This window comes from Zalophus californianus, chromosome 17 (assembly GCF_009762305.2).
Source record: "Zalophus californianus isolate mZalCal1 chromosome 17, mZalCal1.pri.v2, whole genome shotgun sequence".
Classification (NCBI taxonomy): domain Eukaryota; kingdom Metazoa; phylum Chordata; class Mammalia; order Carnivora; family Otariidae; genus Zalophus; species Zalophus californianus.
Window position 1 is genome coordinate 58,416,752 of NC_045611.1, and position 17,309 is coordinate 58,434,060.

Consider the following 17,309-nt stretch of genomic DNA (forward strand, 5'->3'; position numbering starts at 1 on the left):
AAAGGCACTACTGGGGCACCTGGGTTGCTCAGTCGGTTAGGCCTTCAGCTCAGGTCGTGGTCTCAGGGTCCAGGATGGGGCCCCGTGTTGGGCTCCCTGCTCAGCAAGGAGTCTGCTTTGCCCTCTGCCTCTGCATCTACCCCCTGCTCATGTGTGCGTGTGTGCGCTCTCTCTCTCTCTCAAATAAATAAATAAAATCTTTTTTTTTTTTAAGGCACTGTTAATAGAGATAGGTCAGGAGCCTGCGGGGCTCAGTTGGTTAAGCATCCAACTCTTGATTTCTGCTCTGGTCATGATCTCAGGGTGGTGAGGTCAGGCTCCACACTCAGCAGGGAGTCTGCTTGACTCTCTCTCTCTCTCCCTCTGCCCCTCCCCCCGCTCATGTGTGCATGCACTCGCTCTCAAATAAATAATAAAATCTTTAAAAAAGGAATATAGATAGGTAATAGCTAGTAGCAAAGGGATGGGGAAGGGATTGAGAAAAAGCCCTGTCTTAATTTTTTATTTAATATGTATATATCGGCCACATCACCGTGTCAAAGATATGAATCTATTTCCTTTTATTCAATAGCCCCACTGTTTATCTCAGAATGAATATAATGTATTTAATCCATCCATTTTGGATGGATATTGGGTTTTTCTGATTTTTCTTTCATTACAAAGATGCTATGAATATCTCTGTATCCATAATCTATCTCTACTCGCGGGAACACATAGAAACATTTGTTAAGTATTTGTCATTCTAGGAATCAAGTGATGGGGTTGTTAAATTTGCACTTCTTGGTTTACTGATAAAGTGGACCATCTTGTCATGTGAGTTACCAGTCACTTATCATTTATCTTTGACGACTTGTGTTCTCGTAGACATTGTTCACTTGTCCCATGGGTAATTCAGATTTTGTTCTTGATTGAAATGAACTCATTGTTTATTAGATGGGAAATATACTCCCCTAGTTTTTCTTTTGCCTTTCGGTTATGTTTGGAATCTCGTGGCCATGGCAGATCTTCAATCAGGAGACGAGAGGTCAATGACCCAAGACTGTGATCAAGGCCAGTGGAGAGTTTTCCGAAGTACCACGTGGACCTCCCTGTTCCGTAGGCAGTAGATGATGGGGTTGCACATGGGCGTGACCACCGTGTAGATGACTGAGAGCACCTTGTTGAGGTCCATGGATTTGATGCGGCTGGGGCGGCAGTAGATGAAGAGGGCTGCTGAGTAGAAGATGCCCACCACCACCAGGTGGGAGGCGCAGGTGGAAAAGGCCTTGCGCCGGGCAGCGGCTGAGGGCATGTGGAGCACGGCCACCCCGATGGCTGAGTAGGAGGCCAGGGCTCCCAACAGTGTTCCACAGAAGATGACGATGGCAGAGATGAAGTCTACCAGCTCAGTCAGGGCCACATGGGTGCAGGACAGGTTGAGCAGAGGGGAGACATCACAGAAGAAGTGGTTGAGAACGTTGGGGCCACAGTAGGAAAGGCTGGCGATGCAAGATGTCTTTACCACTGAGACCAGCAGCCCCCCAAGCCATGAAGTCATGGCCAAGCCCAGGCAGACCTGGGGCCTCATGAGCAGTGGGTAGTGGAGTGGGTGGCAGATGGCCACATAGCGGTCATAGGCCATGGAGGCCAGGAGGGTGCACTCCGTGCCGATGAGGACTATAAAGAAGAAGAGCTGGGTCATGCAGACTGTGAAGGAGATGTGGTAGGGTCCAGTCCTCAGCCCCACGAGCAGGCTGGGCATGGTCACTGACACGTAGCACATCTCCAGGCAGCTGAGGTTGCCCAGGAAGAAGTACATGGGCTTGTGGAGCTCGCTGTGACTGCAGATGAGGTAGATGATGAGCGTGTTCTCCAGGAGAGTCAGCAGGTAGAGGGTCAGGAAGATGGCAAACAGGACATCCCTTATGTCTAGCCTGGTGGACAAACCCAGCAAGACAAACTCCTGAACTCTGGTCATGTTGCCTGACTCCAGGGACCTCTCCCTCTGCAGAGAGACAAGTTTGTTGACATTCTGGTTTCTTCAGAGACACAGTAGTTAAGAAAAAAATCAGGAGTATGTTCACAGTGTATGTAGACCCTAAGACTGGGCCAGGTCAGCTTCTGTTGAAAATTGACTCTTACAGACAAATGCTGAATAGAATTTGTGAACCAAACTCTCAGCATGAGATCACAGTCTTTACTCAAATTGGCCTAAGTCTGTGCCCTTATATAATCAGACTGCCTGAAAATTGGGAGAAAATCATTGGCCTCCCATGAGGTTGTTATAATAAATAAGGCACTGCTATACCAAATAAGAAAACAGGATTGTTGTTTTTTCTGTTCCAAAAAAGTGCTTATTGTAGGTTATATTTTTCCTTTCTTAGTATACTCTATGTAGGAATTTGGGAGTATTCTATAAATCTGGAGTAGAGCAAGATGATCAGGTCTTTTGTTTGAAAATGGTCCTCTTCTCAATGCAAATTTATTTTGAGAATTGCATTAGGCTGTAGGTCACCAATGATGATATTCAAGAAGAGCAAAGAGGGAGGAATCCCCAAAAAGATTGACATGCCTTTCAGCAGAAGGCTTGAAATGTCACTTATTGTATCAATGTATGTGATCATAAATACACATAGGCATTATTTCCCCTACTGATACATTTCAGGAAGTTGAGGCTGACAGAAAAAAATTGTTAATGTACACTGGGACATACAATCTCATAATGGAAACTTCCATAACTCATTGAGCCTCTCGCATGCATTAGTAACTTGCCATAAAACCTACTTATATTCATTGGTTTTATGCCATAAGACAGATATGGAGCCCAAACAGATGAATTCACTTGCCCAGGACGCAACAACACTACGAAGAACACACAGTTGGGCCAGATGTCTATGCTGTGCCAACCCCATTCCATTTTATCTTCACAATCAAGCCTGAAAAGTCTACACCTGGGACATGGGGAGTAAAGAGCTGACAAGTGACTCAACTAGAGAATCCTTCTGACTACAGGCTATCATTTGCAGAATTCATTTTATGCCATTTATTAAACTTCCCTTTCTATGCTAGGTGTTGGGAATACATGGGTGAAGAAGACACATATAGTCCATGTCTGTGGCCACTGATTTCCTATGAGAAAGATTCGATGAACAAACAAACCAACAACAACAACAAAATAAATTCCAGGTTAGAGGGGGCCGTGAGATTGGTGTTCAAGGCTATGTAAGCAAAAATAACTGAGAATAAACTAATGACAGAGGTATCTGCCAAGTTTTCATAAGAAAGATGTCTACTCTGCACAGCAATGTTAGGGATGAAAGGTGTCCTGAGCATCAATCTCTCAAGTTATGTTAGCGGGAACCTGGGTGAACTTCCTGCATGAAAGAATTTGTTGCTCTAAGTTGTCTCCTAGTTGTAGAGCATCAGAGTCTTCCGAGAGGCCGGATTTGTAGGTCCTAAGGTTCTTTGCAAAGGCATAAGGAGCACAAGCTAATTTAATCCTCGGGACACAGAGATGTTGTGTACGTCACTGCACGAACACAGACTGGGCAGCCAAGGCTCAGGAGTGTGACTCCACCAACCCACTTTATAGCTGTCAGGCAGAACGTGCACCCCAGTAAACACTTCCTGGATAGGAGTCCGCTCACCTTCCATTTCCCATTCCACCTCAGTCCTTCCCCTCAACTGAGATTTCTTGCTTCCCCTCTTTTTGGCTCTGCCTCTGATCTTCATTATCTTCTCGTCTGTATCCACTCAACATGCACCTCCTCCACAAATCCTTTTCCGAGTTGCCTTTCCTAACTTAGGACTTCAGATGAACCAAGAGATCCCCGGATAATCTGCATCAAAACCAGCGAGTGCACCCCTAGAGGGTCACATTAGCATCCCAAATCCCAAAACTAGATATTCAGAGACTGTTCCATCTCAAAAATAATTGTTATCCACGAATTCTTTGCTAAGAGATGTGCTAGGTTCAAAGGAGATATGGTGGTCAGTAAGAACACATTCCTGTTCCGCAGAGCAATCTGGGCCACAGAGTTTAATCTGTCGTCTTGAGTACTCTACTTAACTTCAGTTGTATGTTATTCAAAACTATAGATAACCATCTCTCACCTGAACTATACAATTCCCCATTGTCAGAAGAGGGGCAACATAGTGTTGTGGTTAAAGCTTGAGCTCAGAGTTATACAGAAGTGGGTTTCAATCCTGTTGTTCTAAATGAAACTCAGAATTTCTCTCATGAGGGGCGCCTGGGTGGCTCAGTTGGTTACGCGACTGCCTTCGGCTCAGGTCATGATCCTGGAGTCCCGGGATCGAGTCCCACATCGGGCTCCCTGCTCAGCAGGGAGTCTGCTTCTCCCTCTGACCCTCTCCCCTCTCATGTGCTCTCTCTCTCTCACTCTCTCTCTCTCAAATAAATAAAATCTTTAAAAAAAAAAAGGAATTTCTCTCATGAGAAGACAGACCCTTGGCTGATAAAGTCTTTAATGGTAATTATTTATTAAGTAAGGGGCTTTGTGCAAAGAAGCAGTGCGCCAAAAGTGGTGGCTATATGGGCACGAATCAAACTGGTTTTAGCCTCAAAGTGTTCGAGAACTTTAAAGCAGTGGAACTCTAGGAAAGTCACTCAATCCATTTAATTCTGCCTTGTAAATTAATGTACAATATGTGGATAAGTACTAAGGGAGGGTTAGATCAGTTAATATTTCTAAAGTATTCAGAGTCAGTACCTGGTATGCTTTGGATATTCTATAAAAGACAGTTTCTCTCTGTTGTTCCTTGTCCTCAGCCCCCAAGAAGAACATTTGGTCTCCTTGTGTGATGGTCAAAGGACAACAGCTTCAGATCTGTTCTTGCTGATGCTGCTCCTGAAAGAGGCTCAGATGCTCAGGTGCATTCAGCTCCCACCTGGAGGAGGAGATGCCAAAGAGCGGAGTCACCTTTCAGTCCATGCTGGAAGAAGCTGTTCCTGAAGGAGGCATCCACTCCTCCCACTGTTGTTTCTCTTCGTGGTTCTGGATGCTCTAAGTTGCTGAGTTGACTCTCCTCACCGTGAGAAGGAGGCAGGGAGGCCGGCTTAAATTGGAGCTCTGGACCTCAGAGACCTCCCCTGGTCTCTGCAGATCTGGAGAAGAGTTGATGTGAAAAACACTTTTACTGATACTCTGTGGATGCTTAAGGGGAGGCGGAGCCTTGGAACCACCCTCAGTTCAGGCCATCGTGCATTGACTGATTGCTTTGCAAATGCCTGGTCTTGTGTTTGGGTCCTGGGGTATAAGGATGAGTGGTAAACCATTCCTGCCTTTGGTTGATAAGTCTGGTCATGGAAACACATGTTCATAACTTGTTCTAAGAAGAACTAATGCATCTGAGGACTACAGGAGAGAACTTTCCAGGAGAAATTAGATGCCAAGACGATGCTGCCCATTCAAAGTACTGGCAGAAATGAGTATCTGCACCTCCGTGTTCACATCAGTGTTATTCACAATAGCCAAAAGATGGGAGCTACCCACGTGTACAAGGGTGGAGGCAATGATATAAGCAAACTGTGGTATATACATGGAATGGAATTTAGCTCTCCCTAAAAAGGAAGGAAATTCTGACATATGCTACTACACAGATAATCTTGAAGACATTATGCTAAGTGAAATAAGCCAGCCCACAAAAGGAGAGAGATTGTGTGATGTCACTTATATGAGGTGCCTACAGTAGTCAAATTCCTAGCAACAGAAAGTAGAATGGTGGCTGCTACGGGCTGGAGGAGAGAGGAATTGGGAATTCGTGTTTAATGGGTACAGAGCTCCCATTTTTCCAGATGAAGTGTTCTGGAGATGGATGACAGTGATGGTTGCGTAATAGTGTGAATGTACTTAATGCCAGAGAACTGTATACCTAAAGATGGTTAACAAGGGCAAATTTATGTTAGGTATATTTTTACACAATTACAATCACTATACCTGGGCACCTGGGTGGCTCAGTCAGTTAAGTGTCTGCCTTTGGCTCATGTCATGATCCAAGGGTGCTGGGATCAAGTTCCACATCGGGCTCCTTGCTCAGTGGGGAGTCTGCTTCTCCCTCTACCCTTCCCCCCTGCTCATGATCTCTCTCTCAAATAAATAAATAAAATCTTTTTTTAAAAAAAGAATCACTATAACCTTTATATCCAACCTTAAGATATTTGTGGGAGTCTTTCCACACCTTTATCCTTGCTCACACCAACATCCAGAGGTCTAAAGTACATTTACTCCTAAGGAACTTTGCCCAAACTATTCTTTCCGACAAGAGATTGCCTTTTCTCACAATGAAATCTAATTCAACCCTTTAAATTTCACATGAAACTTCAGTCTTTGAAAAATATTTATGAACCCTCTCTTTTCTCTAGCCACAAAGAATTAGTTCCCTTCTCTGATAAAATAGTATGGTGTGATGTAATTACTTCTGGGACCACAGTAGGTGATTGGTCAGTGTTGGTTAACCACTCACGCTCCAAATGAGGTTGTGGAAATGTTCTGCAGAGTTGGAGACTGGAAGACGATATTCAGCTCTTGAAGCAAATCTCAATAGCTGCAGAACTGTCATGATTTACTCTGTCTCTGAACCTCCCTATAAAATAAGATAACGCTTGCTTCCTCCTAGGGTCATTGAGAGGATAAAACTATTTAACGCATGTAAGTCTCTGAGCTCAGTGCAGATTAAATACCTTGCACATGGAAGCAATAATATTATTACCATCAGACAGGCATTAAACCAAGACATCTTCTGGAAAATTATATTCGCAAATATGTCACATGTCCAGTGTGGTGACTGACGCATAGTACTCAATACATACTAGCTCATCTCCATCCCAATGTTCAAAATAATGACTCAGTGTACTACTACAACATGCTTCACACTAAATTATAACTTCTTTTTTGTCTTCTGCGTCCTCATCTATAAAAAGTTATTTCAGAAGAAGAAACTTGTCTTTTCTTTCTGTATCCACAGAGGCAAGCACAGGGCTTGACTCCTAGTGCATACTCCAGGGATGTTTGATGATGGGGCATGGGTAGGATAAAACTAGAGTTCTGCTTCCCACTTCCTAGAAAGTTCTGGGTCCCATAAAATATAGGCTTGACTTCAGACAGCTTTCTCATGATACATCCAGGGATAGGGGAGACAGGATGTAAGAGGAGGGATCTGGGAGAATGGCGGCCTGGAACCAACTGTCCCAAGGGTTCCTCGTGTTCTTCGGTTGTTGGAAGGTCTGAGTTAGAGACTAGGGCTCAAAAGTCAGGGTTTATGAGGCCATGAGGTTCTCAAATCCAGTAACAACTGGGTCATGTTTTCAAGAAGAACCTGAAACAATGGTGAGAAGGACAAAAAACCCAAGAACATCTTCTTGAGAAAAGCACTGTAAAGTGACCTTGGCAGCCACTGGGTCCAGGCCAAACAGAACTGCAGTGTCAGGCAGGGAAACTGGGGCTGATGCAGTATCATTTTAAGTCCTTTGGTTGCTCAAAAGAGAAGCTAACTCTGGGTCACGTAAGCCAAGAAAGTGGTTGGAGACTGTGGGATTGCTGAAGAACCATATTTTGCCAGGATCATGGACCAGGACACTTTTGGTAAACCAGATAAGAAGTACCAGGCCAACCACTGAGAACCGTCAGTTCCATATTCAGTGCTTGTTTCGATCACTGATCCAATTCCAGGGAGAAAGTGCAGGAGTGGCTTAGTTTGGGGTTACCAAGCCAACACCCTGTACATGGTGAAGGCAGAGGAAGTACTTCCATCAAACTGCCAAAGACAAAAGACTGTAGGAGATAGGATGCATGGAGCTTCCCAAAGACAAATCCACCTACAGTTACCAGAAGAAGGGGGAATGAGTGCACAGCAGGAAAATCAACAGATGTCATGAGAGATGCCCCATGGCTGAGGAAAGGGGTGGCTTATCCAGTACCAGGAGGCCCAGCCTTTTACCTCTTCCTCTCCACAGCTGTACTGGGCACGGGGTTGATGGCCCAATGACCACTTCTATATTCCAAGTGATAGTAGAACTGAGGTTCCTTATCTTGGTCATAACTGTCCATAGAGATAGGTTGAGCAGATTTCAGTGGTGAAGACCTCAGAGATTCAGGGTAGGGAAGAGAGTTTGGTTAGATTGTAGACCACTTTCCCTTTAGTGTCTGCATTGGGATTGATGTGTTTGCCTTCTTTGTCCTCTCCCTCCTAAGGAGGGATCTTTAGACTAGTAGATCCCCATCTCTACATTGGAATAACCCAGGGCACTTTTTCACAAATACATATTCCTGGACTGTGATCTCAAAGTTTCTGATTCAGTAGATCGGGGTGGAGCCGATCCCCCACCCAAGTACTAACCAGGCCCAACCCGGCTTAGCTTCCGAGATCAGATGAGATCGGGCGCGTTCAGGGTGGTATGGCCGTAGATGGGGTGGGGCCGATCTACACACATTGGGTGTGACATCTCCATGCTCAACGACCACCCCAGGTGTTTCTGAACCACATCTTAGGAAAATGCTGCACATTCCTGAAAGGTCATGAGGGCCCAGACTATGCTGTCTTATTCACCACAGTGTCCTGGGAGCCTCAAGAAGTGCCTGATACATAGCTGATGTTCAGTACACACTTGTTTGTTACTTGATGTCAAACTAAGGGGAAAACACCTGGGAAAGGTGAAAACTTTGGCAGAACTGGTCTGATGACCAAGAACAGAAACTCATTCAGCCTTGGGCAGTAGTTGTATTTTTTTATGATTGTCTCATTAGAGACCTGGGTGGTGGAAGGGCAGGGGTTCTTCCTCAAACCCTTTCCCATTTATACAGGGTGAGACTGAGCCTCAGAGAGACTTGTCCAACCCACATGGAAGGATTTCATTCCACACTTGAACTCCCAGGTCCCCCAGTGCCAAATCCAGCCTCCTGGGAGTACCACAGTACATTTCCTCCCAAAGACAGAGCTTTGGGTTCCTAATCTATGAGGACAGCTATGTGCATAATGAATGGAGACCATTAACTGAGTGCCAACTGTATTCCAAGCACTGTGCTAGGTGTTTCCACACATCCCCTTGTTTAATGGTAACAACCTGGTGTGGTAAGTATGGTTTACTACTCCCACTTCACAGATGAGAAGCCTGAGGCTCAGGGACGTCAAGTCCTAGTTTGTACAACCAAGAAAATAAAGAGTGACAATCCAAATCCAGGTTTGTCTTCTAGAAAAAACAGATCCCTTCAAAGGTAGACCATAAACTGAAGGGAAGAAACTTTTCCTCTGATACATTTACCTATATTCAAAAAAATACTCTTTCTGAGCTTGAGAGAAGAAATAATGTAACTCATGTACCAGGCTAATTATTAGAGATCAGTAAATCAGGGCACTGAGAGGGATAGAACACCAACCCAAGTTGGCTTAAGTAAAAGACGAATTTACTGGTTCACGTAAGAGGAATTCCCAAGGGCAGGACAGACTTCAGGCATGACTGGATCCAGAAACTCAACAAAATCATTAGAACCACATCTTTCCCCCCCACCCACCACCACTGGTTCTGATTCTCTTTGCAATGACTCCTTTATCAAGCAGGAACTCCTGTTAAAGACCAGATAGTTGATGGCATCTATAAGCTTACATCCTTAACAGCTATGAACAAAGAGAAGTTTGAACAAAAATCTCAGTGTCTGGCTCTCTGAAGTAAGTTCTAAAGCCCCAAACTACTCACTCCTCCCTTTGTCAATATCGTTTGTCATATAGCCTCAGGGTTCCTCCCACAAAGAGACAGAGTATACTTCCTTACCCCATGACTATGGGGATATGGCCATGTGACTTGCATAGGCTAATGCCATCTTATTGGGTGTCACATGGCCAAAGCTCTGAAAATCAGTTGAACAACCAGGCCTTCTCATTCAGCTATTGTAATGAGAAAAATCATGCTGGAGCTCTGGTCCCAGGAAAAGGATGGGAAACGTGTACACCAAACTAGCTACACCAAGTCTATGACAGTCAACACTCATTTGCATGAGCAAGCCTAGCCAAGATCAGAAAAACCACCTGGATGACCTCAACCTAGATTAGCTAACCCTCAGCTGATTGAAGATTCACGGGAATAAACAACATGCTTTAATACACCGCATTCTAGGTTCCACACAGCAGTCTTGCGGCACTTGCTACCTAATACACTCTAGTTGACCCAAATTAGGTTAATTTGTCTACCACTACCAAATAATTGTAATCAGGAACTGAATTCTCTGTCATGAGCCTTTTCTTGGACAGAAAGAACCAGCACTACCATGACTGGAAGAGGAAAAAAATACAGTTTTCCAGAAAAAAGTCAGAGTACTCTACCACAATCTGTATTTTCACACAGATCCTTGTCAAACATCCATCAACAATTCCTGAAGAGATCACTCTTGGGGTCCAGATTCCTGGTGTCGGCAACACACCCGCCCCAGGGCAGCCTTCACCCCCTTGTTCCGAAGGCTGTAGATGAGGGGGTTGCGCATGGGGGTCACCAGGGTGTAGGACAGGGACACCACCTGCTTGCTCTCTGGGGAGGAGCTGGCCTCGGGTCGCAAGTGGATGACCCCCGTGGTGCCATAAAACAGAACCACCACGATGAGGTGGGAGGCGCATGTGGACAGGGCCTTGTGGCGCCCCGTGGCGGATGGCATCCGAAGCACGGTGGCCAAGACCCCAGTGTAGGACGTGGCTATCAGACAGAAGGGAACCATGATGACCAGCACAGTGGCCGCCAACACATTGGCCTCGAAGACTCTGGTGTCCCCGCACACCAGGCTCAGCAGAGGGGCGATGTCACAGAAGAAGTGGCGGATGCCACGTGGCCCACAGAAGGGGAAGCTGAACAGCCAGATGGTGAAGACCAGCGACACGGGGACTCCGGCCAGCCAGCACGTGGCGGCCAGCAGGTGGCAAAGCCGGGGGCTCATGATGGCGCCATAGCGCAGGGGCCTGCAGATGGCCACGTAGCGGTCCCAGGCCATGGCTGTCAGGGGGAAGCACTCGGACGTGACGCACGACAGCACCAGGACCAGCTGCAGGGCGCAGCCCGCGGGGGACACGCCCCACCCGGGCCGCAGCAGGGTCCCCAGCAGCCGGGGCGCGATGTCCAGCGAGAAGCAGACCTCCAGCAGGGCCAAGTGGCGCAGGAAGAAGTACATGGGCGCGCGCAGGGCCGGGTCCAGGGCGGTCAGCAGCACGATGAGCGCGTTGCCCAGCAGCGTGAGCGGGAACATGGCCAGGAAGAGCGCAGCGAGCAGCGGCCGCAGCGTGGGCACGTGCGCGAAGCCCAGCAGGACCAGGTCGTGGGGGGCGCAGCTCTGGTTGGCGCAGGGTGGGGCTTCGGGGGCGCCCGGGGGAGCCCAGGCCGTCGGCATGAACCCGGGCTGGGGGAAGGGGCCTCTGGGAGGGCAAGAGGTAAGGAGAGGCCGTGAGGAGCAGAGCTGCGCCTGCCCGGGCTCTGTCTCCCCAACGTGCACTGTGCAGAGCAGGGGAGGCATCTTATCAAAAGGCAGATCAGCTCGGGCCACACGCAGGGTCCTCCTTGAATGCCCCCCCCCCGCCAGAGCATGGAAGGAGATCCCAGGGCCTTAGGAGGCCCACAGCGCCCTAACTGGTCTGGCCCAACCACCCTCTGACCTCTTCTCTGTGGAGCTGCATCCACAATGCCTGGTCCTGCCTCAGGACCTTTGCACTTGCCATCCCTGCCCCTTGAGATGCTGTTCCCTGGCTGTTTGTATCACTGGTTTCCTTTCCCGAGGTCTGTGAGGATTGGTTCTTGGCTACATCTCCATCCCTGTCTTCTTTTGATCTTCTCACTCGCTAAGTCCAGCTTCAAAACCTCCCTCTCACCCCAGGGCTTTTACACTTGCACAATTCGGTCCCCCCAGCTGTGGGTATGGTTGGACTTTTTTTTTTAATTTTTCAAGATCTTATTTATTTATTTGACAGAGAGACACAGCGAGAGAGGGAACACAAGCAGGGGGAGTGGGAGAGGGAGAAGCAGGCTCCCACAGAGCAGGGAGCCCGATGCAGGGCTCAATCCCAGGACCCTGGGATCCTGACCTGAGCCGAAGGCAGACACCCAATGACTGAGCCACCCAGGCACCCCTGGCTGGACTTTTCTCATCCTTCAGGTCTCCACTCAAAAATCATCTTTTCAGAATCCCCTCCCGTGATGGCCAGAAAGAATGTAACCAGCCACCCCCTCCACTATACACAGTTTGGAATTAAATCGACTTTACTTTTTCTTCAGTAATCTATTTCCTTCTATAGACTGTGCGCACCATGGGAGTAGACACCTTTCCATTTAATGCCCAGCTCAACTTATTCCCCATTATACGGTGCTATAACTTCTCTCTCACAAGGGTTTTTTGTGAAGAATAAATGACACAATACACGGAAGTTCTGGGCACTGGGGCGGTCACATGATTAAGTCCACGGGCATTAGTGTTTGTTAAAGGAATCCAGATGAACCCACATCATGCAGTTGTTTCTATACTCCTGTTACATACAACATGAAGCTTAAAATCTGCTGTCACAGCATTCAAGCTCCCCTGAGGCATGGCCCCCACATTTATTCATTTATTTAGCCAGAGAGAATTCACCACACCAGGCACTGTAGCAGGCACTGAGCTGGGATTTGGGGATGAATAGGAAAATCACACCTGTTCCCTGACATCATGCTGCCCTGGAGGAACAGAGGGATGCCTTCCTCGGAAGCGGGGCAAGCCTTCTCTTTAATGGCGTCTCAACACCTGGTGTCCTGTCCAGCTCGCATTAGATGCTCCGTCAACCTTTACAGCATGCACGAACCTCTGTCTTGCCCATGCTTCTCTCCCCAGCACCTAACACGAAGCCTGGCTTTCTTTATTGAGTGGCTGAACATCTATCTCATACGTAGTTACGTTCCCCAGGACCTGGCACACACAGAAGTAGCTCAAAAATATCTGTTGAATAGCTAAGGAGATGATCTGTTCTCAGTTCTCACCAAGCCCCTCCGGTTAAACACATTCTTCTAATTTCCCCAGGTGCTCACTCACTGCACGCACATTCCAGCTTCATGCTGGCTGTCCCCACACATCTCCACGCAGCCCAAAAATCATGCCAAGCTCAGACTGCATGGCATGTGGCTAAACGGCGCAGTCATGGGGGCTGGAGCTGGGGAGTAAGTGTTGAAGCTTGATATGTGCCATTTATTAACCCTGCAATTCCAGCAAGACGACTATTTTCCTCTGAGCCTCATTTTCTCATCTGTAGGTGGATTTCATAGTCAGAAACCTACGTCTCGGAATTGCGGATGAGGAGAATGAAACCCAGAGAATATAAGTGTCCCAAAGTAAGTGAAATCACTATCTCAAAGTCATCTGCACCCCCATACAATGCCCCACACTGCAGCATTGTTCAGAGTGGCCAAGACATGCGAGCAACCTAAGTATCCACTGATTTATAAGTGACAAAATGTGACACACATATATAACATATATAAAAATATATATAAAGTAATATATACATACATATAATGTGATATATAGAACATAAATCACATAATATATGTATTACATATACAATGCAATATTATTCAGCCATAAAGAAAGCAAAGGAAAATCTGCCATTTGGGGCAACATGGATGAAGCCAGAGTGCATTATGCATCAGTTAGAGGAATACAAATACTGTATGACATCACTTACACATGGAACCTTTATTTTTTAAAAATATTTACTTATTTGACCGAGAGAGAGGGCACAAACAGGGGGAGCAGGAGAGAGAGAGACAGGCTCCCTGCTGAGCAAGGAGCCCAACACGGGGCTCGATCCCAGGACCCTGGGATCATGACCTGAGCCGGAGGCAGAAGCTTAACCAACTGAGCCACCCAGGCGCCCCATAGATGGAATCTTTAAAAAAAAAAAAGTTGAATTCATAGAAAGAGAGTGGAATGGTGGATGTTAGAGGCTGGGAGCATGCAGAAATAAGATGTTGGGGGCACCTGCGTGGCGCAGTCAGTTATGTGCCTGTTTTCAGCTCAGGTCATGATCCCAGGGTCCTGGGATGGAGCCCTGTGTTGGGCTCCCTGCTCAGCAGGGAGTCTGCTTCTCCCACTTCCTCCTGCCCCTCCCCCTGCTCATGCTCTCTCTCTCTCTCTCAAATTAATTAGTTAATTAATTAAAAGAATTGAGATGTCAGCCAAGGTACAAACTTCCTCTTAGATATGAATAATTTCTGAGGATCTAAAGTACAGTGTGGTGGCTATAGTTAATAACAGTGTATTGTATATTTAGAATTTGCTAAGAGAGTAAACCTTAGCTGTCCTTACAGTGCACACCCACAAATATAACTGTGGGTAATGATGGATATGTTAACTTAATTGTGGTAATCATTTCACAATATATACCCATATCAAATTATCACCTGTACACTTTAAATATATACAATTTTATTTATCAATTATATCTTAAAAAAGCTGGAAAAAATAAATAAAACAAAATAGGAAAAAAAAAATAAGCCCAGAGAATATAACTGTCTTGCTCAAAGTCAAGAGGAAACCAGCACTCTTACATTGAATAACTTCCCCAAAGTCACACTGCTGCTAAGCAGTGGACCAGATATTCACACTCAAGCCTTTCCATCTACCCGGTCCACACTCCAGCCCCCGACGTGAGCGTGAGAGCTGTGAGAGCCCCTAGTTGGGTTGTCATGGAGACGGTTGGTTGGGTTTGCAGGTCTGGGGTTCAGGTGAGAGCTTCAGCATGGGGATAAACATTTGAGCATCATCAGGACAGAGAGAATTTCCAAAGTCATGGATCAAATGAGCCTACTTGGAGAGAGGCTGAATCAACTTCTCCAAATTTCCATCTCCTCCTCTGTAGTAGGAAGAGGGCATAAGAATTGCTCACCTTACCTGGGCACTCACTACAACTGTGTGAAGTGCTGTTATTATATCTTCCTTGTTTCCCATATGGGGAAATTGAGGCCAGCGATATTAAGTAAATTTGCCGAGGTAAATGGAAAAGCATGGATCTGAACCCACGTGTCTGGCTGTGGGATAAGCTCTATCCTATGCAGCCTCCACACACAGTAGATAATAGTTTATAAAGTAACACATGAGTTTCCTCCCATATGCTTGACCTATTTACCCCAAGCTCACATAGAACACCCCCTCCACTTGCTTCCCTCAGTCCTGGAGGATGAAATCATCCATGGGGTACTCACATTTGCACTGGCCCAGTGAGAATGATGGCCTCCAGTCCCTTGGTACCATGAGACCATGAGTAGAGTTCAGACAGAGCAGGGTTCAAATCCAGGCTCCACCTTTTTCTGACCATGTGATCGTGGGCAAGGACCTTTGCCTCTCTGAATGTCCATTCCCTAGTAAAGAAACTGGGAGAAAAAAAATTTTTTTGAAAAAAGATCCATCTGCAGGGTCATGAGAATCTAATGAGGTTGCATGTTAGAGACAATACTCATTGTAAAATCCAGCTTGGAAAAACACACCACCAGGTAGTGGCAGAGAAGACACATGTGGGTCGTAGCAAAATGAGATGTTTGTTTCACTATAAAAATTTAATATTTTTCAAGGAAAATGTGTTCATATACTATTAATAGATTCCTCAGTTTCATCTCCTGTAAAATGGGCTGATGGTGGCTTTAGTCTAGATTAATCAATACAACAGGGTCTGGCATCTAGAGCCAGAAGTAGTTATCATTGTTCCTATTACAAATGAATAATCCCAGATGCCCCTTCCTAGCTGTGTGGCCTTGGACCATTTTGTTCCCTCACTAAGCCTCTGTTTCCACATAAGCAAAATGGGGCTAAGAAGACCTAACGCACCATGTTATGAGGGCAGGGTTTAGTTTCTGGGGATATCTGGGCACTTGTCAGACATGAGTCCTGACATTTCTCTCGACACTGGGAAACCAGTGAGAGGCCTAGAACCTGGTCTCTGGCCTTTCATGCACAAAGGTGTTGAGGGTGATAACTCAGGAAACATTTGATGGCTTGCAAACTACACTTCCTACAGGATGGGTGGGGTCACTAACTACAGAATCTTTAGTTTCTTCGAGTGACTTCACCCACTTCCCTTCTGTGATTCTGGAGCCATGACCAAGACAACACCCCCACCAAGCAGTTGTTAAACCCTTGCTTACATATCTCTCGTGACAGGGAGCTGATCACCTCTCATGACAGCCCCTCCATCCCTAGACTTTAAGAATGATTACAAAGATCTTCCCACAAGCATTCACATAACATGGTTGGCAGCAGTGTAGACTGGAACAAATTTTTTGAAGGGCATAGTGGAGACATCTGTCCACATTAACACTCAGGAAATCTCTTGGCCACGCAATTCTACTTCTAGGAATTTATCCTACTGACAGATGTGCATGTGCACGCAAAGGTCTGTGTATGAGGTTAGTTAGAGCTGGGAATTATCTCTAAGAATAGAAGACTGAAAAGAACCTAATGTCCATTGATAGGATTGGGGAAATGCATTATGTTGTATTTTTACACTGCAAAACTCTATAGCTCCTCCTGCAAGAATGGTATTAATATGTAGAAGCAAGGTGTACAACACTGAAGAATATGCTATCGTTTCTATACTAACAGAAGAGGTTACATATATATGTATTATATATACATCTATACATATATATACATATGTATATGCAATAGATGTTTCTGGAAAGACATAAAAGATTCTGCTAACAGTGGCTACCTCTGGAGAGTTTCGCTGGGGGTCAGAGAGGCAAGAGACATTTATCATCATACATCCTTGGAACATTTTTAATTTTGTCCATGGACATGTATTTTACCTCTAAAAATTTTGCTTCTGCAGAAATTTTAGACATTGAAGAAGGAATGAAAGCCCTTCACAAACAAGCATACTTGCTATAAAAACATTAGCTCCACTTATATGAGGTATCCAGGGGAGTCAAATTCATGGAGGCCAAAAGTAGAATGGTGGGTGCCAGGGGCTGGGAGGAAGGAAATATGGGGAGTTGTTTAATGGGTACAGAGTTTTAATTTGCAAGATGAAAAAGTTCTGGAAGTTGGTTGCACAACAATGTGAATATACTTAATTACAGAACTGTACACTTAAAATGGTTAAGATGGTAAATTTTATGTTATGTGTACTTTACCACAATTTAATAAAATAAAAAATTTAAATATATTTGAAATAATATAAGTATGCACAAAACAAACTGAGCATTCTCCAGAAACATCACATCCCACTTCAAAGTGATAACCAGGATTTATAGTTTGGCCTTATATCCCTCAGATTTGTATGTACATGAAATGTTTTATATGATTTGACTCCTACTATAATTT

At 45.6% G+C, this 17,309-nt stretch overlaps 2 protein-coding genes across 2 annotated transcripts; both read right to left on the minus strand.

Moving 5' to 3' along the window:
* Positions 1-1,045: 1,045 nt before the first annotated feature.
* LOC113935513 (olfactory receptor 5-like) lies at positions 1,046-1,975 on the minus strand. The gene has a single exon (XM_027617535.2). It carries the CDS (start codon positions 1,955-1,957, stop codon positions 1,046-1,048), a length of 912 nt encoding a protein of 303 aa, XP_027473336.2. The 5' UTR covers positions 1,958-1,975.
* Positions 1,976-10,370: 8,395 nt separating this feature from the next.
* LOC118356428 (olfactory receptor 10A7-like) lies at positions 10,371-14,939 on the minus strand. The gene is given in 4 exon segments (XM_035724926.1): positions 10,371-11,369; positions 11,371-11,412; positions 11,414-11,461; positions 14,883-14,939. Coding segments are annotated over 4 exon segments (1,146 nt in total).
* Between the last annotated feature and the right edge of the window lie 2,370 nt (positions 14,940-17,309).